Here is a 26,470-nt window from a genome sequence, read left to right on the forward strand (position 1 = left end):
TGCAGAACAGGACAAAGAGCAGTGACTTATATCAGGCCCCGATTCTTTGTTATACATCACTTCTAACCATTTCAAGCTTTAAAAATATCTAAGTAGCACACACCCCCACACAAACAAGGGAGAGAAGGCACATGCATCTATGTTCAGAGGTAACAGTAAACATATTCAATAACCAGATTCATCTAGACCATTCAGAATCTAGACATTAAGCTGAGCACATTTGTGGAGTTATCCTGAGGCCATTACCATCTTTAATGAGGCAAAAGGAGTCCTGGTACAGGGTTGGGCTCAAGGAGGATAACACTCCAGTGAATGGAAACAGTGGCTATTAACCAACAAGCATGAGGAAATTGCAACATTTTAACAATGGGTATAGATAAGGGGCTTCCCTGGTATCTCAGCTGGTAAAGAATCCACCTGCAGTGCAGGAGACTCTGGTTTGATTCCTGGGTTGGGAAGATCCCCTGGAGAAGGGATAGGTTACTCACTCCAGTATTCTTGGGCTTCCCTTGTGGCTCAGATGGTAAAGAATTGCCTGCAATGTGGGAGACCTGGGTTAGATCCCTGGGTTGGGAAGATGCCCTGGAGGAGGGCATGGCAACCCAGTCCAGTGTTCTCGCCTGGAGAATCCCCACAGACAGAGGAACCTGGTGGGCTATAGTCCATGGGGCACAAAGAGTTGGACATGACTGAGCAACTAAGCATAACAGAAGTAAGGGGGCTCAGGGGTAAAGAACCCATCTGCCAATGCAGGAGATGTGAAAGCGGGTTTAGTCCCTGGGTCGGGAAGATCCCCTGGAGAAGGAAATGGCACCCCACTCCAGTATTCTTGCCAGGAAAATCCCTTGGATGGAGGAGCCTGGTGGGCTACAGGCCATGGGGTCAGAAACAGCTGAGCGCCTGAGCCTGTGTGCATAGATACAGCGATGAAACCCCTTTGCACACCAGCCTTGGGTGCACCCAACATGGCCTCGATGGAGAGATGGCACAGTAGAGTGGGTGGAAATGAACTTGAGGCAATGCTGCTGGCTTCCATCATGGCCTTTGTGTGGTGTGCAGGGGTCTAGAAGCTTCTCTCCTCTAGATTTTAGTGAAGGAATGGGGAAGCACCCAGCACAAGCCTATGGCTGACAGGAGGGCCAGTCCCAAGGATAGTTTTCAAGACTTAAGGGAAGAGGGACTTCCCTGGTAATCCAGTGGCTAGGACTACAAGCTCCTAATGGAGGGGGGCCTGGATTCCATCCCTGGTCAGGGAACTAGATCCCACACACCACAACTGAGAAACATCCCATGTGCTACAACTTAAAAGGATACCTCAGGCTGCAGTGAAGATAGAAGACCCCGAGTACTACAACTAAGACCTATGCAAACAAACACACATTAAAAGAAGACTTGAGGAAAGAGGCTGGAATGAAATTTTGCAGAGAAGCCTTCCTGGAAAGTCCAGCAGCTGATGGGACCAGTTAACACTCACTGGTCACTGGCCCAGGTAGCAGAAGAGGCTGTTACGAAGGCAGGGACCATCAGATGGTCCCTGACACAAGAAGATGGATTGTGCCTCCTTCACCCCAAGGTCCCACAACCCCCATTTGTCTCCGTTCTGAGGAGGATAGGGCTGGGAGGTGGAAAGAAGGAACAGGTGGAAGCCAAATCTGAAAGACAGGTTTTAAAGGAATCAGTTCAACTTGATAAACAATGTTTACATCGTATAAGCAGGCTAAATTTAATAGACTGAATTAAAATAGAGTTAAAAAATTTTCTAGCCACTGGGGCTTTAAGCAGAAGTCATGATTAATTTTAAGAAAGAGAGAATTATGTGTGTGTGTGTGTGTCTCTGTGTGTGTGTGTGTGTGTGTGTGTGTGTAGTTATTTCCAAAGCTCAAGCATGAGTAAATTTGCAACTCTGTTACACAGATAGGAGAGCAGGGACAATTTTGCCAATATGTTTTGTTTGCCTGTAAATTTAAGAAACCTGAATGATTAAGGAGGTGGACATATCAACATTTTGGTATTGGCAGTTTTAATTTCAGTATCTCTAGTGTGGTTTTCTTTTCATAGACATTAAAAGAAGATACCAAGCCTGAGAGACTAATAATTATCTCCCTGACAAAATGTAAGATCAGAAATTGAAACTCAACACTTGGAAGCCAGTCCTGATCTTCTGCTGTAGGAGTATAAGTGCTTTTGCATGATTGTTTTTTACTCATCCAAGTACATAAAAGAGACAATTTTCTGAAAGAACATAATTGCACACAACATTCATCCAAAGAAATCTGCAAGTAGATAAAGAAAATTCAAGTAATGAGTATAATAAAACACTGTAGGCAGTTCTTAAAAGCAAATCACAGAGACTTTAGGCTGAGCCTTAGTTTAGATAGGATTGTACAATGCAGGTACTTAGGAAACCACATAAACCTTACGAAGAGAACTGAAGTGAGCATGTTGCCCACCCCCAATCAGGAGATGTAGCTGGTTCCACAGGGGCCAGACAAGGAACTGGAGCTTAGAACTCAGACAAACCTGCTACTTAAACCCGAGCTCTTACCCATGTCAACGCATTCCGGCTAGGAGTCAGAAAGTGTTAGTCGCTCAGTCATGTCTGACTCTTCGGGACCCCATGAACTCTAACCTGCCAGGCTCTCTATACATGAGATTCACCAGGCAAGAATGCTGGAGTGGGTTGCCATGCCCTTCTCCAGGGGAGCTTCCTGACCTAGGGATCAAACCCGGGTGTCCTATAATGCAGGCAGATTCTTTACTGTCTGAGACACCAATCAGGGCCCCACAAAAACTTGCAAGAGGGGGAGCAAAAGAGACTCTACCCATAAGATAAGTTTAAAACAGAGTGTAAAACCCTTGTTTTGTGAATTGTATGGGCTCTAAAGAACGGCTACATCTGCTCCAGGTTTTTGCTAAGGCAGAAAGATGGATGCTTCTGTGCCTTTGTTCCTGGGCGCTTCCTACAAGGCAATGGTACTGATATCATCAGCTGGAGATTTCTCAGAGATGCACCCCGCCTGACTGAATCAGAATATCCGAGACAAGGGCCCAGGAATATTTTTGCCAAGATCTCCAGGGGTTTTAACGGTCACTGAAGTCTGAGAACCTGTTTTAAAAAGAGCAATGATCCCCGAACAAAGGAACTGAGAGAAGTAATGGAAGGGCCAGACTGATGATGAAGCCTACAGCTGAAGGGCCGCTTTCTCAGCAGCCAAAGCCTAGAGGAGAGGGAAGGCATTGCAGCAGCTGAGCTGCAAAGGCCTGGAAGCCCCAGGCAGCCCCTCTGCCTTCTGATGGAGCTCAGAGCATGGTAGAAACTTGCCCCAAACTGTACAACAATAGTAGTGAAAACTCAGCCCTGGGGTTTCCTGACTTTTCATGCTGTGCTCCCTGCATTAGAAAATGGGAGTGTTTGCATCTGTCTCAGAGACTATTGGAAAGGAGTGAATGTGAGCAAGCTATCTAACATGCCTGAGCCTCTATTTAAGAAGAGCTTTTGGGAGATCATATTCAGGTCTTCTTCTAAAGGTAAAATTCTAACAATTTGAGGATCCAGGAAAATAATACCAAAGAATTAAGTGAGCTGGTGGAGACACTGTAAAACGAGGAGCATACGCCCCTGGTGAAGAGACATCGACATCCAGCTGACTGTCAGGGGCCCCCGCAGAGGACTTGTGGAGCATTCACAGGTTCTGGTTGCCAGTCTAGCCCCCCTTACTTATCCTTTGACCCTCACTTCAAATCCTATAGGAGAAAGGGGACAAACATATTTGCTGTTTCTGGCACTATGTTAGCTTGGGCCCCTCCTCTTCCAGAAGCAAACGCTGAGATAAGGATTCAGTGTAAGTCGTGTACTGGGGAGACTCAAGAATCACTCGCAGTGAAATGGAGAACTAGAACAGGAAAGGGAAGGCAGTCATTCAAGGACTAATCAGCAAGCAAGCTACCACCTTGGGAACGAGAGCTCAACCCTGTCGAGGCTGTCTGGGAGACTGCGCATAAGGTGTCCTCAGGGCTGTTCCATCCAAGGGCGAGACAACTCAGGTATTCATACATCAGTTCCCATCACTTTTTCAGGGCTGCCTCTGGGGAGTGTGGAGGCGAATTCCTTTGGAATTTCTAGTCTGCCTTGTACTGGAAGAGCAGACTACAGTGTCCAGAGAAAGTCCCCAAGCAAAGAGATGCAAGTGGTGGCATTTGAAGGTGGAGTTAGTGAGGGCTGACATGGCATCACGTGAGTGGGGCACCAGTAACATTTGCGCCATGATGCTATTCATCCCCGTCATACTACCTCCATTCTGTGAAGTCAGAAACGGTGTTTTTAAGTGAGAGAGGAATCTGAAATGTCTTGTGAAATTTCCTAATTCTTAAAGTGTGGCAGCCAATTTATAGTAAAAAGACTACAAAGATCACTAGTAAATGGCTCTTTTTAATAGATGCATTCATTGGGCTTAGGAAGATATGGGTTTGATTTCCATTTCAGCCAATGAATTTGATAAGAGTTAGTCACTCACTGTCTAGTGGCCCCTAAGTATCATCTCTTAAATGCAAACCCCAGGCCAAGGAAAAATCATGGATGAATTTACTCAGCTTTTAACTGCAAGGGTTGGGGGTGGGGATAGCCTTCATTTTGGCCATCTACCTTGCACCTGGTTTACCTCTCATGGCTTTATATTAATTACTTCATGTAATTCTTACAACCACTCTATAACATGTTATTTATTTTCCTTTTCAAACCTCCAACATCACTCTTTAAACACCCCTGCTTAACACAAGTTAGTGACTCACTAGATATTATTTCTATCATGGACAAATAGTGAACAATTTATTTTCAGTTGATAACAAATAATTTCCCTTATTGTCTCTGAGGAGGCCAGAAAGGATTCATCCTCTTAAACGTGAGCAACTCACTATTTTTTTTTTTTTACTTTCTTTATTGGCGGATAACTGCTTTATAATATTCTGTTGGATTCTGCCGTACCGCGATGTGAATCAGCCACAGGGTATACATGGCCTCTCCCTTCTGAATCTCCCACCCATCTCCTTCCCTACCCCACCCCTCTGTGTTGTCACAGAGCACTGGGTTGGGCTCCCCGTGTCCCACAGCAAATTCTCACTTGCTATCTATTTTACATATGGTCACGTATATGTTTCCATGCTCTTCTCTCAATTTGGCCCACATTTTGAAATGTATATAGGTTCATCGGAGGTTGCAAAGAAAGGCGCATCCAGTTCTCCCTATATATTAGCATCTTATACACTATGGAGGGCTTCCTTGGTGGCTCAGAGGTTAAAGCGTCTGCCTGGAATGCGGAAGCCCTGGGTTCGATCCCTGGATCAGGAAGATCCCCTGGAGAAGGAAATGGCAACCCACTCCAGTATTCTTGCCTGAAGTATCCCATGGACGGAGGAGCCTGGTAGGCTACAGTCCACGGGGTCGCAAAGCGTCAGACACGACTGAGTGACTTCACTCACTCACTTCACATACACTATGGCACAATGTCAACACCAAGAAATTGATGGACAGTCGATAGAGCTTGCTCAGATTTCATTAGTTATATATGAACTCACTTGTGTATGTTGTGTGTGTGTGTGTCTGTGTGCTCTGCAATTTTATCACATTGTAGTCTTATACAACTACTGTCACAAATTGATAACCAACAGTAACATCACCATAAAATGATGATGCTACCTCTTTATAGCACACACTCCCAATCTGTAACCCCGGCAACCACTAACTTGCTGTACATCTCCATATTTACGTTATTTCACAAATGTTACAGAAGTGGAATTATGCAGTGTGCATCCTTTTGAGTTTGACTTTGTCCACTCAGTGTAATCTCCTTGCGGTTCATCCAAATGCATGAATGCGTCACTCGTTCATTCCTCTTTTTCCTTTGGGTAGTATTCCCTGGTATAAACACACCACAGGTTATTTAGCCATCATTCACCTTCAGAAGGACATTTGCATATTTTCTGGTTTGGGGCTATGATGACTAAAAGTGCCATAAACATTTGCGTGCAAGCTTATATGTGGAAATAAGCTTCCGTTTCTTTGGAATACATGCCTAAGAGTGAGACTGCTGTCACATAGCAGCAAGCCCATTTTTAGTTTTGAAAGGAACTGCTTTGCCATTTGTCAAGAGTGCCTCTCCATTTTACATCTGTACCAGCAGTGTGTGAATCAGTGGTGTTATCACTACTTTTCATTTTAGCTGCTCTTAGAGGTGTATAATGATATCTCATAGTTTTAACTTGCAGTTCTCTCAGGACTGATGATGCTCAATATCTCCCAACAGGATGAGAACCCAGCATACCTGTGTGATAGACAATATTTCCAAAATCGCCAACAACAATACTGCCCCGAGATCTTCTTATCATGTGATTCAATTCTCCTCCCACTCAGGAGGGTTTTATGTTTCTTCCCCCAGAATCTGGAGGAAGAGACACTATGAGACTCTGAGGTCATAAAAATGCTGTACTCCCACCCTGTTTGCTTGGGACACTCACGGACCCCAGCCCCCATGCCGTGAGGAAGGCCACGTGGAGAGGCCCGATGGTAGGGTGCCAGAGGACAGTCCCAGCGAAGCGTGCAGTCACCAGTCAGTGCGTGTACCTGACGTGTGCCCGAAGAGAACGTACAGATGTCTCATCTGACAAGTCCCTACACTGAGGCCAGCCAACTCTCAGAGCCAAGTGAGAATGCTAAAATCACCTTTGACTTAAAATCACGTGATTCATTATTATGACAATTAACAAATATGTCTCCTGCACTATAGAATGCTATAAAAACGCCAATATGTTAGTATAAATGATACTCTCAGCCTTGGAGTAGTCACACTCCCTCTCTGCTCTCTTTTTAAGAAACAAAGTTTCCTTTCTCTGTAGTGAGCGGAGTCAATAGGGAGCCCTGTTCTGAAATGCGGATGAGCTCACTCTGGCCAACACACAGAGCCAGGCTCCGCCCCACATGCTTCGCTTCCTCTTCCGGGACTGCACTCAGTCCTGACGGCCACAGGCCCCGCTCCCTGAGTCTCCGTTGTCACCACCCCCTACAGAGGGGCCCTCTCTGACAGCCTCTGCAGACTCTCTACTGTCCACCCTCTTTACTGGCTTAAATCAACGACTCATAGAAAACTTAGAATGTATCACCTTGCCTGCCTGGTGGTGATTTTATTTGTATGTTTATCTATCTGTTTATGATTACACCCTGATATCAGGACTTCCCTGATAGCTCAGTTGGAAAAGAATCTGCCTGCAATGCTAGAGACCCTGGTTTGATTCGTGGGTCAGGAAGATCTCCTGGAGAAGGGAGAGGCTACCCACTTCAGTCTTCTCGGGCTTCCCTGGTGGCTCAGCTGGTAAAGAATCCGCCTGCAATGCAGGAGACCTGGGTTCCATCCCTGGGTTGGGAAGATCCTCTGGAGTGGGGAAAGGCTACCCACTCCAGTATCCTGGCCTGGAGAATTCCGTGGACTATATAGTCCATGGGGTCATAAAGAGTAAGACACGACGAGCGACTTTCACTTTATGATCACACCCCTAGACGCTTAGAATAAACGGAATGAAATTAGTGATTCTGCTTTACTCATCCTTAGGACATGCATCCTTCATGTCCAGAGTTGGACATGACTGAAGTGATTTAACATGCATGCATGCTTATATAAAATACACATGTATACATGGAAATATGGAAAATGGGATTATGGGTGATCTTTGTTTTATCCTTTATACTTTTCTGAATTTGCTGGATTTTCTGCAATAAAATCAACATTTTTTTTTTTTTTAGTGAAGAAAAGCTGAAGTGCTTGGGAAGCTCTTTCTGGCTACCCTCTGATCATTCCTGGGCAATTCTGATGTGACATGGATGTTTTCCATGTGAGCGAGGATGCTGGGTGGTAAAAGACAGGTGCATTAAAGGGACACTGGCTCCATTCATCCAGGGGCTATTACATCTGGTGGGAGTTTAGGGAGATTATTGTTTAGTCGCTAAGTTGTGTTCCATTCTTTTTGTGACTCCATGGAAAGGGCCTAAGTAGCAAAACTTCAAAACTCTTCTAACCAGGCCTTCCAGGGAACATCAGCTCATTCCCTTCACGGCTGTCGCTCTGCGGTGTTTTGTACCCTGGTGTGGCTGGTGAGTTTCGAGTGAATTCTCTGGGCAGGTTGCAGTGACGGGACATGCAGAAACCTGAGCCTAGAGATACATCAGTGCGGCGGACATCTCCCATTCATCCTTCTAGATCTAGGTCCTCCCTTCTCTGAGCCCTGGGAGGTTAACTTCTGTTGACCTGCTGATGGCTTCCAACTGGACTCAGTCAACGCAGGGCCCCAGTGGGAGCCTGGAAGGAAGGAGCAGAGTGAGGCTGGGTTATTTTTGGCCCAGCTCCCAACCTGCAGGTTCACTGTGGGTCTGGCTTCCAATGAGGCTCAGAGCTCCTGCCAGGCAGCCTCTTCCTGCAACAATCTCTACTTCCAGATTCCAGTCCCGAGTCTTACACCTTACCTCTTCAGGCATGGGGTAGCAAGATCAGTGTTCCATCCTAGAGAACTGCCCTGGTCCTCATGACACTTCTTCTTGACTGATCTACCAATACCTTTATTAAACTCTCCCAAAGGACTTCCCAGGTGGCACTAGTGGTAAAGAACCCACCTGCCAATGCAGGAGACATAAGAGACACAGGTTTGAACCCTGGGTACGGGAGATTCCCTGGAGGAGGGCATGGAAACCCACTCCAGTTTTCTTGCCTGGAGAATCCCATGGATGGAGGAGCCTGCTGGGCTACAGTCCAGGGGGTCACAAACAGCCAAACAAGACTGAAGAGACTTAACACACACACACACACACACACACACACACACACACACAGTACTGGAGTTTGTCATCTGCAGGGACTCTTAGTGATACTGCAGACATAAATAGGGTGGACATGTCCTAGAAAAGTCATTTTTTCCCCACTGACAAAAATATCCATGTAGCAGGAAAATAAAAGAACTTTCCATATTATTACTTCCCATGCTTATTGTTAAAGTGGAAAATTATCCTTCAAATTCAGTTCCCAGATAATTTTGACTAACAGGATGACACAGAGGATGGCGATTTCCTTTTTGTAAGCCCTCTGGGAAGCGTTGTAGGTGACTTATGGAAAGTCAGAGTTATGAGAAAGTGCTCTTGGGAAGATAATACCAGTGACAGAAGTGACAGAGCAAACTGGGGAGGGACCGAACCTGAAAACCTTACCCGGCCATCGCTTGTCAGCAGGATGGAGTCACTCTTTATGTCCCTGTGGATCACTCCTTGGTTGTGAAGGTAGGAGAGAGCTCTCAGAACGGACAGACAGACAGTAGCTATCTGCTCTTCATTCATTCTAGAAAGGAAATCACATTGAAGGAGCTAGGTCAGGTTAAGACCATCTTTGAAATGATTAAGAGAGGTAGCTCCCTTGGGTTCCAGTGAACCAGTCCATGCTCCCCAGTCCATGTCTGGAAAACCTACAGGGAAGGAAAAGGAAGTCTTTGGGACCTGATTCCCAGAACCTAAGGCTTAACCCTAACGATGACAGGGGCCAAGTATAAACTAAAGGAAAGGGAGCCCTACTGGCTGGTCTTTGGGTCATTAGAGCAACTGCACTTGCTTGGACTTTTACAGGTAATTCCCCAGGTACTGACACAACGCCAGGGTCTTGTAGAGAGGACACATTGAATGGAGCTATATTAGTTCCAGGAACGGTTCCTAGGTGATCTTGAGGAAGTCCTCTAATGTCCTTGGGTCTCTTTTTCCTCATCTTGGATATGGGCATGATCATGGTTCTCCTCTTGGACTTCCCTTGTGGCTCAGCTGGTAAAAAATCTGCCTGCAACGTAGGGGACCTGGGTTTGATCCCTGGGTTGGGAAGATCCCCAGGAGAAGGGAAAGGCTACCCATTTCAGTGTTCTGGCCTGGAGAATTCCATGGGCTATATAGTCCGTGTGGTTGCAAAGAGTTGGACACAACTGAGTGACTTTCACTTTCACAGTTCTCTTCAGGCTTCCCTGGTGGCTCAGATGGTAAAGAATCCACCTGCAATGTGGGTAAACCTGGGTTCGATCCCTGGGTTGGGAAGAGTCCTGGAGGAGGGCATGGCAACCCACTCCTGTGTTCTGGCCTGGAGAATTCCATGGACAGAGGAGGCTGGTGACTACAGTCCATAGGGCTGCAGAGTGACCAGGCACACTTGCACGCACACACGCACGCGCGCACACACACCATCTGTCTGTATCTATATCCATGTAGGGCTGCTGTGGCCTCTGGCTGTACTAATAGGAATCTGCCAGCTGAAATGCTGGTGATAAATGCTCAGTGTCTTCCCTAGCATCGTTTTGTTTTCAGCTGGTCTACCGCTGACTCAGAGCTGTAGGGGGTCGTGACTGAAACACTGCCTCATTACAGTGGAGAAACAGCAGAAACTCTGCCCTCACATGGGTTCCCAATGCTTTCTTGCTATCTTGCTTCCCCTCTATTGTTGCTCACTTATGATTTGGATGCCATTTCAGTGACATCTGATATAACTCCTTCATGACAATCCTTTCAATTCTTTGGCATTTTATCTACCAGAAGAGCAAACTTAAAGTTTCCTAAATGTACATGATTTTTTTTTTAACACATATGTTCCTTTGAACCTTGCTTTTTCAAGCATGGTCTATGAACTAACAGCATTAGCATTGCCTGGGGGCTCCTTCGAATGCAAAGTATCACTCTATTCACTATTGAATCAGGATCTGCATTTTAATAAGATCCATGGGTAATTTCTATGCATATTAAAATTTGAGAAGCACTGTTTTAGCACGTACTCTTTCATTTGCTTTCCATGCCCTTTTCTTCCCACTTGCCTTCTTAGTAAACTCCTATGCATCTCTCAAAACCCATCTTGGACATTGCTGTTTTTCAAAAATATTTCTTGACGCTAATAAAGATATTCAGGTGATCTTCTATGCTACTCATGTACATCTTTCTGATTCTGCACAGGTGTTATAATTTTTTTTATTTTGTACCCCCAGCATTTAGGAAAGAGTCTGTCACATAAAAAGTGATTAATATATACTTGATGAAATGAACACAAGTGGCATATCAGAGAAGCAAGTAGCTGAGGCAACAGGGGCAATTAACCATTGTTACTTGCAAGGCAATTTGAAACAGAATTGAAGGATCTCTCTCTCTCTCTCTCTCTCTCTCTTTTATGTAGTTTATTGTTAAAACTAAAACTAAAACTTTGCTCTTTCACCTGCCCCTGCCTTTCCCAGATACCTTTGGTAGTATCAACACATAGCAAATGGCCTAGCAGCTCAGAAGAATCAAATTTAGTTTTAGAAATCTTCAGTGGGATGGGAAATTCTATTATTTATCACTTAAACTCAATTCTCAGCAGCTTGCTGATTTAAAATCAGTATCAGTGAACTCCTAGAGGGCAGGGAGAATGTGAATTGAATGAATGAACTATACATACATGATATTGTAATAGGCACCTGGGAATACAGAAGTAAGGGTAGTCATTTCTCTGCCTTCAAAGTGCTTACAACTTATGAAGAGTTCATAGAAGTAGTTACTAAGGTCTTACCCTGGGGAACAATAATAAGCATCGTGAATTATTTGTCTGGATAATAAGAAACTTACCTGGTATGAGTAACGATGTCTGTCAAGGCACCACCTTCTAGGAATTCCATGACCACCCAGAGCTCATCACTAACAAGGTAGCTGTTATACATGTCAACCACGTTGTCATGGTGATAATCCCGCATTATCACAACCTGGGCAAAATGGAAAGACACTATTTGACTTAGGAAGGTGAAATTAAGCTTTTTGTTTTCTTGTGACTACATCTGGGCTGTGAGTTTAATGATAGAGAAGTAATGATGGGGAGGGAGAGATAGATTCAAAAGTCTATTACAAATAAAGGGGCAGTGCTGGGAATTGCTGGTAGGAATAGAGGTGACGTTAGCAAAGTCAGAGAAAACAGCAGGTCAGTGAGACTTGGGAAGAATCAAGAATAAAGACAGGCAGAACCATAGAAGGGTCTCCATTCACAAGAGTGAGGTTAGGTGACTATTCTGGGGGATGCGATCAGATTTCTCAGGTTGCTCTTAAAACCCACTGTGCATGCTCTGCTGTTGGTTAACTGGGCAAAAGGGTCACCAACGCAAAGTAACTGAGTCTCATAAGTGAATGAAATTAACAGTCATTAGGGTTTGGGCCGCCTGAGACCAATTTAACTTCTTGGGAGGTCTGTGTTGAGTCTGAAACAGTTTGGGCTGAATACAAAGGACAGGTCTTGAAGGTAAAAACATTAGGATTTAAGCATAAAATGTCAACTTGTGTCTGCTTGCTAGAGAGAACATCCAGGAATTCCTGTCCTGGGGCTGCTTGTGGTGACACTTTCAGAATCAGTACTGAATAATAAATTATACAGTTATTTATCTAAGTTCATTTGTCCTGTCTGTTCCGGCATTGCAATTTGGAAATAAGTTCCAGAAATCAGGAGCTGTGGATCAGGAAGAAGCTGAGTCCCACTGACCTGGTGCTGTCTGTGATGTCAGGAGGGTGGGAAAGAAATGAATGCCTATGGGAGGTAGAAATGCACGGAGCTACTGGTGGCTTCGCATGAAGCCCCAAAACAGAAGGTTCACAGTCACAGCTGAGGGCACGGTTGCTGCTGTATGAACCTGCTGTCTGACCGGGGCTAGTCACATAAACTGAGTCCAGGTTTTCTTGTTGCTAAAGTGGAGATAACATCTTTCTGTCACTTGACCAATGCTTAGCACAGAGGGTGACTCACAGGAGGAACTTCATAAAGAGGCAGCCATATAGGCACAGAAAAAAGGATGCTGCTTTGTATTTACATTTTTAGCATTCTCTAATGTCATAAAACGTACAAGGGCTATTTCTAAAACGGGAAAGAAATGTTACAGAGGACAGAAGGATCGACCCAAACACACCATCTACCTCATTGAAAAGCAGCTCTCGCCTCTGCTGCTTCCGGAGGTCCATTTTCTTCACTGCGACTTGTTTCCCTGTGTGTTTCTCCGTGGCGATGCACACAATGCCGGTCGACCCCTCCCCAATTTTGATAAAGTTGTCCAAGTATTCCCTGGGGTCTCCTGGGCTGACCACCAGCTGCAAGGCAGCCCGGAACTGTTCGTGGGACACCCTGGAGGGCTGCTGGTCTGAGGAGGAGCCCCAGCTGGGTGGAGGGTAGGTGCTAGATGAGATGCTGAGAGAGCTCAGGTAAGAAGCTGTGGAGATGTACTGTGAACTGGTCTGCAGGGAGGGGTGGTGGTACAGGGTGGCTTTGTGGTACCCAGATGGGTACTGGTGGCTGTTTGAGGAATAGCCTGCTTTGCTTTGACTCTGAGGTAGTTTGCTGGGACCCCTGGGGTAGGTGTCGGACCCTGACAGTGGAGGGCTGAGGACCATCTGTGCTCGATCATAATCCACCTGGAAAGACAGACATAGATGGAGAAATTCATATGCTCTATCTGAACATCACAGCCATCACACAGCTGGTCCAAACGATGAGCACCACTTTTCACAACCTGCCTGGGGGAAAGGCTTACCTCATGAAGTCCTGGGATGTCTGCTCCCACCCTTTATCTGCCCTCCAGCTTCCCAATTCAGCCTCTTTCTTTCTCATTCCCTGTTAAAATCCCCAGAAGCAGACTCTGAGACCTGGATTAGAATGCAAGTAATAGGAGGTGATCCCTGGACTTATGAAATGAGACAGGAATGGGGAAAAAGTCAATAAAGTGTGAATCATAAAGTATGATGGTTAGTTTTAGGTGTCAACTTGGCTGTACAAGGAGCCCCATTACTTGCTCAAACACCAGTCTAGATATCACTGTGGAGGCAATTTTCAGATGTGATTAACACTTAACTCAGTAGACTTCGAGTAGAACAGATTACCCTACAAAATGTGGGTGGGCCATATCAAATCAGTTGAAGGTTTGAAGAGAAAAGATTGAGTTTACACAAAGAGGAAGATTTTTGCACTTACACTGCCCTTGGGCTCAAGTCTCTATCAGTTCTTGCTGGAATTTCTAGCCCCCACAATCGCATGCGTCAGTTTCTTAGTCTCTTCCTCTTTCTGTATGCATGCATGCACATACACGCGTACACTGTTGGTTCTGTTTCTCTGGTGAACTCTAACATACACAGCAAGATACCACTGATGGAACTGGAACTTAATCCCACCAGGCAGGTCTAAATCCTGGGAGACACACACTTTAAAACTGTCCCATCTCAGAGCAGAGAGTTAAGGTATTCAGCTACCAAATCTGCTTACCATCAGCTCCTTGGGATATGAATTCCTTGGCCTTCTGTGTCCTGGACTGAGCAGGCTCTGACAGTCAGAGGAAGGTCTAAGACCAGGATTTTTTAGCCTTGGTACCCATGATATTCTGGGTCAGATAATTCTTTGATGTGGACAGCTGTTCTACATGTTCAAGGATATTTAGCAGCATCCCTGGATTCTACCCACTAAATGCTATAGCAGGTTCTCCTCCCATTTATGGCCAAAAATTTTCATAAGATGTTGTCAAATGTTCCCAGGATATGGACAAAATCACCCTTGATTAAGGACTACTGTTTTAGACAAAGGAAAGCAGTGCTTGCAGATAGAAACAGTCAGCGGTGAAGGGATATGTCTGAGGCACTAACAGTACAAATGTAATGAGAGAAAACATATTTGCAGGGCTGTCCGTGTGTGTGTGTAAAAGAGAAATCTACTCAGCCCTCAAAAGGATTATAGCCAAGAACATTCTACTCTGATTGTGAAGAGTGGATTGAGAGACTCAGCAGAGCGGATGGGGAGGACAGACAGGAGAGGGGTGGGGGAAGCCACTGAGGGGTTTCTAAGACAGTAGAGGCAGATTTCAGCAATCACACTCTGGAAAAGACCAAGAAGGAGCTCTAGCCACCCCTGGAATGACTGAGGTCAAGGATGGTGACTATGCACAGCACACTACCCTCACCTCCTTGCCCAAAGCAGGAAGTGTTAGTAGATCAATGCACTCCTTTGTGCAAGATCCTGATAATAACAGAGTGTTGGGTAAGCAGAAGGTGCTTGAAAAAGATTTGTTGATGGGACCTCAGCCTCCTTCTTAACATAGCATCCCAGGAAATCTCTACTACTCTACTGGAATGTACACGGAATGACATCTTCATGCTGACCCTCATCTACCACAAGGATCTAGATTTGCTCTAAATGATGGTTACTGGCTACATGTGTCTATCTAATTAGAATCAATAGAAACCAAAGTTAAAAATTCCATTCCTCATTCACATTAGTCACATGTTAGGTATTTAATGAGTTGACATATCGAACAGCACAGGTAAGAAAACATTTCCACCATTGCAGAATATTCTACAGGGTTGCACTGTTCTAATCACTGTTGAATTCACTGGTCCTGTGTGGTCCATTCATTCATTCATTTAGTGCTGTGCTTAACTGCTTAGTCATGTCCAGCTCTTTGTGACCCCAATGACTGTAGCTTGTCAAGCTCCTCTGTCTGTGGGATTCTCCAGGCAAGAATACTGGGGTGGGTGCCCATACCCTCCTCCTGGGGATTTTCCCAACCTAGGGATCAAACCCAGGTCTCTCACATTGCAGGTGGATTCTTTACTGTCTGAGCCACCAGGGAAGCCCCATTCATTTAGCATGCAAATTAATATTTGAGCAACTATTATCTGTTAGGCACCATCTCAGGTGCCGTGGGAAGGTCCAGCAATAATCATAATGGATGGTATTTCTGTCTTCCTGGAGTTTACTAGAGAAGATTGATGATAGACAAGAAAATCAATAACTATGCAGTATATGGTCTAGTAGCAACGGGTGATATGAAAAATAAGACAGAGGAAGGGGGTTGAGAGTAACAAGGTGCTGTTTTGGATGGGTGGGCCAAGGAAGGCTTTCTGAGAGGTGCCGCACGAGTAGAAGCCTGGCTGAGGTGAGGGAGCGAGCGCTGGCCTGTGGGGAGGGGGACAGTCCAGGCAGGGGCTCAGCATGCACAGAGCTCTGAACACATAGAAGCTTGCGCAGCACGGAGCTGAGGGCAGGCGCCTGGGGAAGACGGACGGAGAAGCAGCGCTCAGGCAGCTCGTGCGGACCCACGGCAAGGACGCCGGAGGTTGCTGCGCAGAGAGGCGTGGTGGGGTCCTGACTCTCGGTGCTGAAGGAGCAGCTCTGGTGGCAGGGATGCCAGTGAGCTTACTGCAGCTAGTGTGGGCAGAGAGTAGAGTGGGTTCTCTACATGGCGTGAGGAACGGTGGGATCGGGGTCAAGTCTAAAGGCAGAGCTGGCAGGATTTTCTGACGAATGGGATTAGAATACGAAGCAGAAGAATCAGAGGGAATTCCCAGGATTTTGGCTTGAGGAACAGGCCACTTAGTAATATGAGGAGCGCAAGTGCAGAAGCAGGATTGTGGGCAGTGAATCAGCCTCCAAGACGGCTCCCAGGGATCCCTGCTTCTCGACAGGAATGTGCAGTCTTCTCCGCGGTATCAGGTGGATTTGTGTGGGGAAAAGAATATGGTGGAAGTGATCGCAAGTGCCCTCCGAGGTCAGTCTGGACATCGTGGCTTCCCTCCATTCTCTCCTATTGCTCTGGCTTTCTCTGGCTGCCATGTTGTGGGGCACTCAATAATCTATGGAGAGGTCTTCCTTCCAAGAGCCAGCTAGAAAGAGAAGCCTCCCACCAACAGCCCAGTGTGCCATCTCGGAGGTGGTCCTCTGGCCCCAGTCAAGCCTTCAGATGGCAGCAGCCTGGACTCTTCATTGCACACGAATAGCTACACATGGGGGAAAACCCCGAGTTCCATCATGGCCATATTAAGTGTGAGACAGCTATTAATCACCCACTCAGAGATGTCTCTTAGGCGACAGGCATGCCTCCAGTCCAGCGAAGAGCTGAGGCTGACGACATGAATCTGAGAGCTGTCAACATTTAGCTTGCATTAAAAGCCACGGCATTGAACGTGTAAGAGAAAGTTCAAGGACTCCAGCGTGTGGAGTCCATAAAGAGAAGGGGGAAACTGCATAGGAGCTGAGGAGAAGACGCCAATTTGGCGGGAAAGGCACGAAGGGCCTAGGGTGTCCTGAGGCCCAGAAGGACAGTGTTTCAGGAAGGAAGGAGTGAGGGACTGTCGCAGGCCACGGAGAAGTGAAGCAGGGTGCAGCAGGGTGCCCGCCGCACCTGGCCACATGGTGGTCATCGGAGCCAGGCACGGTCAGAGGCACTGGCCCTCACACCGCATGACCAGGGCCGCCTCCCCAAGTCAGGGGACAAGGTCTGCACACAGTGGGCCCCTGACAGGTGCCGTCATGGTCCTGGTCTACGCACCACCCTCTGGCTCCAGATCACACTGTGGGCCTCCTGCCTTGCTGCACTCTCGAGCCTCGCGCCAGCCAGGGCTGGGGTGTTTCTCAGTCTGAGCCCTGGCCTGGTTGCAGAGTGGAGAGAATGTATTTAAGGATGTATTGAAAGCTGAATTTTGATTCTGGTGACTTGAGTCAAACCACTTAGTAAAACCAGGGTCATCATACCTTTCTCTGAGAGTTTTTATGAGGCTTAAGGTAAAAGCCTCAGGGCCCCCTAGAGCAGCCTACTGTTTAAGAAAAGACTCTGGACTCAAAGCCTTTATTTGCCATTTACAAGTTGTGTGACATTGGGCAAGTTATTTAAACTCCTGTGCTTCAGTTTTTTCATCTTTAAAATGGGAGTAATAATAATAATACCTACAGAATAATAATGGACCTGCCTAATAATAATAATAATAATACCTACCTCCTTTAGTCACTGCAAATGCTATAGAATTACAAATTAAAAATTACAAATTAGCAAATTACAAATTTGCTATAGAATACAAATTAAAGAATTTAAACAGAGACTATTCCATACAATCTATTAATTCATTCTAGGTAGTGCTATTATATAAAGTGCTTAGCAAAATAGAAGGAATGTGAAAGAAAATAATAAATAGTAACTACAATGGTAATAAAACTAGTGAACATTTATTGAATACTTACAATGTACTTGTGTATATACTCCTATTACACGCATCTTCTAAAACAAAGTGGCTCATTATAATATAGTGAACATTATTGAAATGCTGTATTTGAGATCAAGTTGGTTTTTGTCTAAGGCCCTGGATTTGTGCCATACACAAAAGTGGTCTGTGTATGTGCTAGGGTTGGGGGATGACAAATGTTGGTGTAAATTAAATAATTAAGTTCTTCCTGCAAATTAAGCTCAGATTAGCAAAGCCCAGGCTAGTTACAAGGCCATCATGTGAGGGGAAGTGGGGTCTATGACTTTTACTCTTGAAAGTGTGTCCTGGGAGCCATCACATGCCATTATCTCCTGCTGTCTTTATGACAGTATTTCCTCCTGTACTTTGAAACAGAATTGCTTCTCTGCAAGCAGGTATCTGATCTCTGAAGAAATGTTAGAAGTAAAAGGTGTCTCTGGTAGGAATCACATTCCTCCACTGCTCTTCTTTATCAGACTCTACTTGTCTGATACTGTCTATGACTGTCATGTGACATCAAGAAAACACCATTTGAATCTGATCTTACATTTAGTTTTGTGTATGGTGTTAGAGAATGTTCTAATTTCATTCTTTACCATGTAGCTATCCAGTTTTCCCAGCACCACTTATGAACGAGACTATCTTTTCTCCATTGTATATTCTTACCTCCTTTTGTCTTGCAAATCAACTATTCTCCAATATAGAATAAAAAATAAATTAAAAAAATAAATACCAAAAAAGAAAAGAAAAGGATGCTTGTCTTCATAAATGGGAGGATTTCCAGTTAGACAGACTGCAGAGTCCAATGTGAGCTAAAGGTCTTTGAAATTAAGTCTTAGAGATAAAAGAGTGCCATTGTCTTTCAATGGCTGCTAGGGGGAGGTGCAGACTCTTAAAAAAGCAATGGATGAGGCACAAATGCCATCACAAGAGACAGGTTTTGGTACCAGACTCAAGGGATATGGGTCAAAGGACAATGGCCATTTGGCTAGTGGGAGAGAATGCGTGTTCCTCTCTCCATGCTCCATCCACTCAAAGAGATGATGGTGGACAAACGGCTGGCTATGTAAAGGAGAAATTCATAAGCAACCTGTTCTACTGACTGTGTTGCTGAACCATGGTCCCCAGGTAATCTTCATGACCCAAGGGTCCCATGAGGGTGACTGTCACTGGCTCAAACACTGTGGCTAGCCTCATGATTTTTCACTGTAACAGACAAGCAGAAGGTAGACAATCCCACTGTATGGTTGATAAAACTGAAGCTCTGGGAGGCGAAACTCTCCCCAAGCAATCCAAGGTCAAGTGCCCCAAACCGCAATCTACCATCTGATTCTTTGGTTCAGGTCAGGTCACCCCCAGTGGGACAGTGTCCACGTCCCAGCTGATGGGCACACTGGCACCACAGCCTGGTTTACTGCCTGCCCTGGCAATTCTTATATTTGTTGTCACCTCTACAAATCAAGACTTAACATTCTCTTTTTGATAAAAGTTGGAATGTTTTACTGGGAGCCAAAGTCGGGTTCCTTCCTTTAACCAGCTGCTTTGTTAGAAGCCTGTCCTGTAGGAGTAACTCACACTGATGTTAATAATGATACCTGACATTTGCTGAGTGCTTTCTATGTGCCAGGGACCATTTTAAGCATTTCATATATGTGCCTGTGTTTAAATCCCACGTAACACAATGAGATAAAGTCCTGAAACTCTTCCATTTTACAGATAAGGAAACTGAGAAACCATGGGTTTAAGTAGGTCAGCGAAAAGTCTCATAGCTCCTAAGAAATTGAGCTGGGATTCACATCTAGACAGTATCACCTCAGAATTTGTGATAGCTTCTCAAGGTCTCCTTCAACGGTAAGAAGATAGCCGGGGTCAGGACTGAGGCAAACACAGTATAGAGAGACAGCTACAGTGCCAAAGCCTGGTTGGGTGTTTCACTAGGGGCCCAGATGTCTAAGCAGCCTGGGGCAGGATGCAAGAACGTGGCCAGAAAGTGATGGGTGATAACGCCTGAGGAGGGGGATGGAAGAAAAATTAACTGTGTGTTTTAATAGTCTTGGCTTATATAAATCAGCTCAAAATATATTAAAAGGGATAATCAATCGTTATAGCAAAATGAGTTGATCGTTACAGGAAAATGAATGCATCACTTTCATTTGTCTGTGGCCACAGCAGAATTTTGTGTTCATCTACTAGGCTCAAACTTTCTTCTAGGTGTTTGTCTAAGCTCTCTTCTATAACAAGGTCTCCTGGCCTTTTTACATGGCTCTTAAACGGTTATAACTATTTAATTTTCCTACTGTGAATAATCTTTCCCATGATACCTTAAAATCATAAATGGGTGAAACAAAAATGATGAATTTGTCCATATATGCTATTTTGTACATACATACATACACACTTGTGCCTGTAAGAAAGACTTTTAAAGGAGTATAGCTTGAACTGGCAACCTTTTCTACAGCCTGACTTACAAATATATTCTAGGGAAAAAAGAAGTACATTTGCAGTCCATGTGGGCAGGCCTACAGCATCTTGAGATGAAGGTAAGATTTTATCATTTAGTAAAACCACAATGGAGTAAAATTAGACTAGGGAAAGGTATAGATATTTAAAAAGAGAATCCAATGTGCCTCTCACCACCCATGTCTCAAACCATTTCCAAAAGATCTATGCATCTAGTGTATGCTCTAAGACCTTATTGCAGAAAGACCTTATTTCAAGGGCACGGGGTGGGAAGGCAGAAGGCAGGAGAGAAAGCAGTGAAGAGCCACCAAGAAAAAAGTCCTGCGATTTTGTGGAAAAGTAGCTTCATACAAATCAGACCGTGTTCTACATACACTGAATGTGGGTTTCCATACGGCAAGGTGCAGCAGTAATAGAGAAGACCAGATCAATTTGTAAATTATCACCTAGGCTGATGTCACCAGACTGCCAGATTGCTTAGCTGAGGTCACAGGATGATTAACTGTCACTAAAAATCAGATACATTCTGAAAAGGGACTCTCTCTACAGGAATCTTTAAAAATACTGAAAACAACAGAGAATGTCTCAGTTTCCTTCCTTTTTGAAGTGGCTAATAACATTCATTTTTTAGTTTCCCAGTGACTTTCAGAATTTCATATAAATTAAATCTTGCTTTTTCATGGCTTTATTCAAACCCTGTCAAGAATTAAGAAAGGCCACACACAAAAAAGCAGTATTATAAGGGAATAAAAAATTCTCAGTTAACAACTCAGCCAGACTGCCTTTGCACAATAAGCACAACATCTTCAAAGATAGGGTCAGACACAGGCTTGTGATGTATCGAAATTATAAATAATTATAGCAATGAATTCATTTAATCAATCAATTTCACCAGCGGTGTCCTGGGGTGGACAGGACATAAAACTCCACACAGCTATCAATTGCTCTGATTACAGCTGGCTGTCAGCCAGAATTCCTGTGATCCATGTTAGTTAAATGCACATTAATCTGAATTTGGCAGTGTAATCAAGGACCTAACTGAACTGTGAAATTGAATTCTGCAGTGGAACATCATTTGGCCATTTTATGCCAAGGCTGGGGAAAAAAGGCTCAGTGGGAGGAGGGAGAGAGAAAGAAAAGAAGGAAAAAACTCCTGCGGCAGCATCTATTTGTCATCATGGCCTTCCATGCTGGTGACAGGCAGGCTGCGGCTGGATTGTGCTGGGTGTGTGTGTGTGTGTGTGTGTGCGTGGTATAAGTCTGCACCCACATAATGGGGACTGCAGAAGCTTCCATGAAGGATAGAGTCTCTCTCTCCATGCCCTGCAGTTACAGAGAATGCAGAGGCAGCTGTTTCCAGTACCTGAGTGTGCTGCTTTAATGCACCTTTTCAAAGTACAACAAAGCAAAGAGACTGCTCGTGCCCAGAATGAAAAAAGCCAGACTGCGTGCTGCTTGTTCTCTATAAATCAAATACAGGATAAGAGTGAACCATAAGGCTCTAAGTAAGAAAAGGACATCTTACCCTGTCCTTCCTTGACTCAAAGGGAAATGTAACAGGGCCAGCCTTGGCTTGGGAAAAGGAAAACATTTGCTCGTAAGGACCTGGGAGAGAATCTGGAGCTGGTTTTCTCTGCAGGGACATTTCAGAGACGGATAAGCAGGGGAAGGGGATTCACTAAATCCCGTGAGCTGCATCCCTTGGTTATGCTCTGCAACCCCAGGCCTTCCTGCTGTGGGGCAGAGGTGCTGCTAAGGGGGCTGATCGGCTTCTGTGTCTCCACCCTTGACTTTCCAGCCTCTGCTTCTCCCAGCAAGGTGGCTGCTGACACCAGTGCTATTATTACAGGATGGTGGGGAGTTTTTCCACCTCCAATGGCATTTTAATAAACAGTAGCTACTGTTCCCACAGCTTGAGGCAAAACCATGACACGTGCTGAGCCATGGTCAGTTTCCTCCAAATTACTTATGTTCATTTAAAAAATGGAGTGGCCCTGTTTCAGAGTCTGTGACACTGGCCGGATGACACAGAGATACAGCACACACTTTGAGCTGGCATTCAGTTTTGGTGAAAGAGGCACACACATCACAGCAGGGAGCAGGGGTCATGAGCTGGACCCCCTAGGACCTCAGGGATCAAGGTATCTCCTTAAGATCCTTGTTCAGGGAACTTGGGAAGTATGTGATGTTCTGGACTGTCAGACACTTTCTGGGTTTCCAAACTGCATGTAGCAGAAAGCTATTCACCATATTTAACTTTTTTGCAGGAAAATCTCCCATCTGTGATGCTGGATACCCGTCTAGGTGTGTAGGAACTTACACATTATGCCATGAAGTTTGAAGAGTCATGCATTCCCCTGCTTGCCTTTGCCATGCATCCACAAAGTGGATGGTAAATACACACTGAGAGTCTGACAAGTGGCTCATGACCTGTACAAAGAGGCAAACCTTGAGTTACATGAAGAAGTGAAGCAATCTCTGATCAGCAGGCTGTCCTCCCACCTTGGAGTCAGTATATCCAATTAACCCCCCACAGTTGCTGCTCCAAACTCTGCAGATGCATCCTGTATTCAAGAGCAGATTACCCCGACCTGTCCTCTGTCGCCAGCTGCAGGCATGTTGTGGGGTGGGGGTGGGGGTGGACCTCTGGGGATTAGTTCACTGCTGAAGAACATGGTTCAACAATGTCAGGGCCTCCGAGAGCGCTGGGGCGGACAAGGCCAGGTTAGATTTATTTCACTTTTAATTTGGTAATGGGAAAACCCACTTATAATGACCAAATACAATTTACTTTGAACCATAATAACATTCACGGGGAGATGAGTTCATTCATATGCAAAAGACGCCTCAAGTCTCCATCAGAAGGGACAGATGTCAGAGCTATTGCTCTGAGTCACCTCTTTGTGTGTTTTATGAGCCTTAATGAACAGCCTACAGGAGACCATATGTAAAGGAAAAAGGTCTACAGGCAGCACTCTCCGTTATTCTATTAGGCGATTAAGCACTTCTTTCTTTCTCTCTCTCCCTCCCAGCCCTTCCCCTTCTCAGATTGTTGGTGCAGCCTATCAGATTTCACCAGCCTAGTCATTTCATTACCCATAAGGCCCCTAAAGTGTTTCTGAAAAGTGTTCTGCTGGGACCCTTAGGAGATCAGGAGCTGCAGTTTTGTTCCTGGAGCCTTGGTTGAATCTGGGTATGCCAGTACCACAGAGAATGGTGAGTCACTAAACTTGATTCAGTAAGGCTGAGCACACTGGTTCAACTTCTCTTTCCTTCCAGGGAAAGCAAAGTGATAGCTGAGCAATGAAAAGTCATTGCACTGGTGACTCCAGGAGGGTCTGGGGACCCATGCCACCGTTTTCCTTGTGTCCTCTATCTTCACTCAGAAGTCCTTACTTCACTGTCTGTCTGGAATGACGTGGGCCCAGCATGGCTCACTTTGCTGCTCTGTGCAGTGGAGATGAAGTGGGCAACGTGGAAGGGTTGGTCGGCAAGGAGTCATCACAGCTATCCATCTACAGTGGTGATGGTTCTTGCTTTCATGCTGCTAAATCTTCTGTTCTCTCTTAGCATCTGGCTTTCATAGGAGGCCTGAGAATTTCATTTCCATTTTGGAGACCAGAGAAAGAATTGGGGTGGCAGGATTGGGGTCCTTAGGCCAGCTCAGTCATGACCTAGAGCTTTGCATGACCTTGAGGAAGTCACACAACTCCTCTGGCCTTCTGTGACCCAGATCTCTAAAGTGAGGACAGTTGTAATTATGAGACTGCACAGAGTGACTGAGGGCTGAGTCAGATAGAACTTGTTACCATATTTTGAAAATATGTGAAAGTTTATATCGATAGGATGCTCCTGTGACTGGGACAAGAGATGCGGCGACATGTTTTCCAACCAGAAACATTCCTGAGTATAAGGTCTGATCTGAGGATGTGCCAAGTGATAACTCCTTCACATTCATCAAACTTTTTCCTGCCACAGGCCAAGCTGGAAGCAGGTACTGAGATGCCCTATTTGCAGATGAAGGACCTGAGGCACAGACGAGATCACACAGCTGGACAGTGCTCGAATCTTGGGGATCTGACTCTAGAACGTGTACTCTTCAATGTCTTCTGTAATGGGTGAGACAATCTGAACTCTCTTCTGCAAAATTAAATAAGACCATCACTCAAGGTTGAGGGAGTACATATGGAAGACTCCAGGGATCCCTACTCTTAATGCTTTACCTTTAGATCACAGTCTGGTGACTCTAGAAGCCTGTCAAAGGAGTCCAGCCTACCAAGAACAGACAGAATAAAGTGCGCTCCTGTGCACCAAATCCATCTGTGAGTCAGCACCCATTCCTTGTCAGCAGGGTGAGGGCTGCCCGTGGTGTGAGTATCTGGGCCCCGAGGGCTTACATCCATTCTCCAAAGCCTTATGTGCCTCGTCTTGTTCTTTTTTCCCTGTAGAAACAGAAACATCCTGGAATTGATAGACTTTGGAGTCAAATGGACCTAACTTTGGATCTTGGCTCAGCTGTTTGTCTCACATCCTTGGACGTCTAGAAATATTAAGTCCCTTTGAGTCTCAGTCCTTCACTGTAAAAAGGGAAATGATCTTGAATTCTTCAGGAGTTGTCATGAGGACAAAATCAGGTCATGTTTGCAAAAGGCTTAGCATAGCACCTGCCACACGGTAAACCCCAGCATCACATCACAGCAGCCATCCATCTAATAGAAGCTATACACACAGACTGATGTATGTAGAGGATACATATTAATAATTATGCTACTCTAAGTATTAACTTATTTAACCTCACTCTGCATCATAAGGTGTCTTCATGCCTATTTCACAGATAAAGAAGTAAAGGCACAGTTTAGCAGTTTGCTCAGTTGTAAGCGGTGACATCAAGACTCAAGCCAGGGAGTGTATCTTCCTGACCTACAGCCCTGACTACCGGAAAGCACTTGAGAAACGACAGTGAGGGGGAAAGGGTTCCCAGCTGGAGCTGCTTCTGCTCCCATGTGACACTGGGCTGTTTCTAGAGATATTTTGGTTGTTGTAAGTGAGGGAGGGGTGCTATTGGCCTGTAGTGAGCAGACAACAAGGATGCTGCTAACTATCCTACAGTGCAGGAGGCACCCCCACAACCAACAGTTACCAGACCCCAAATGTCGACAGTGTCCAGGCTGAGAAATCCTGCTATAGAGTAGAACAGGGTGACACAACCCAACCCTCCACTGCTGCAGGTGTCGGAGGAGATTGTAAGAAGCCAGGTTAAGGCTTGGCACCCACAAAAGCTATTCCTGTGCCACTGGGGCTGTAGCCAGTGTCTAGTGAGGGGCTGAGCCCAGAAGGCTGGGTCCCAGCTCTCCTATGAGCAGGCTGACCAGGCTGTTTACTGAGCCTCTCAAAGCCCTGGTGGGCTCATCTGTTCAAAGGGGGCAAGAATTCACAGGACATGATGCTCAACAAGGCAACACATGAATCCGACACCCAGCCAGTGCCTAGTCAACTGGCAGATCAGGGGTGATACTAGGGGCTTCTCAGCAGCTGGAGCCAGAACAAGGGACGGATGTCCCAGGCCAGCACCAGACACCTAAGCCAGCAGCCGCCTGGTCCCTGGAGAGTGTCGGAATAAGCACAGTCGCATGCGTGGTCAGGAGCTCCAGCCAGCTTCCCTCCCTCTAAGGCAGGCATGTCTGCAGGGCAGGGTGGAAAACAGTCTCTTTCCACACTTTTGTAGTTCTGTAAGTCCTGTATGGATTTGGTTTGACCTTATCTTCCTCTTAAGGATTCATCTGCTTAGCCCCAGCAGAAAAACCATTTAGAATGGCATACTGACGGATGCCAGTATCTACATATTCATAACAACCTTAATTCTTGTCACTCTAATGGGAAAATTAGGTAGGTAGATAACATGGATTATAATACATATATAACAGGATTTTTTTTACTATAAGTTATGCGTAATTT

The 26,470-nt window shown here is 45.4% G+C and overlaps 1 protein-coding gene across 1 annotated transcript in view; it reads right to left on the reverse strand.

Annotated features, from left to right (window-relative positions):
- Nucleotides 1–26,470, reverse strand: part of PAK5 (p21 (RAC1) activated kinase 5) — a 429,702-nt gene that overhangs the window by 12,057 nt on the left and 391,175 nt on the right. Inside the window, exons 5-7 of the mRNA XM_069546391.1 lie at nt 12,977–13,468; nt 11,651–11,784; nt 9,242–9,368 (exon numbers count right to left, since the gene is read on the reverse strand). Of these exons, the coding sequence (XP_069402492.1) occupies nt 9,242–9,368; nt 11,651–11,784; nt 12,977–13,468 (753 nt within the window). The remainder of the gene's footprint in view (nt 1–9,241; nt 9,369–11,650; nt 11,785–12,976; nt 13,469–26,470) is intronic.

Source organism: Ovis canadensis, chromosome 13 (genome assembly GCF_042477335.2).
Source record: "Ovis canadensis isolate MfBH-ARS-UI-01 breed Bighorn chromosome 13, ARS-UI_OviCan_v2, whole genome shotgun sequence".
In the NCBI taxonomy this organism is placed as follows: Eukaryota; Metazoa; Chordata; class Mammalia; order Artiodactyla; family Bovidae; genus Ovis; species Ovis canadensis.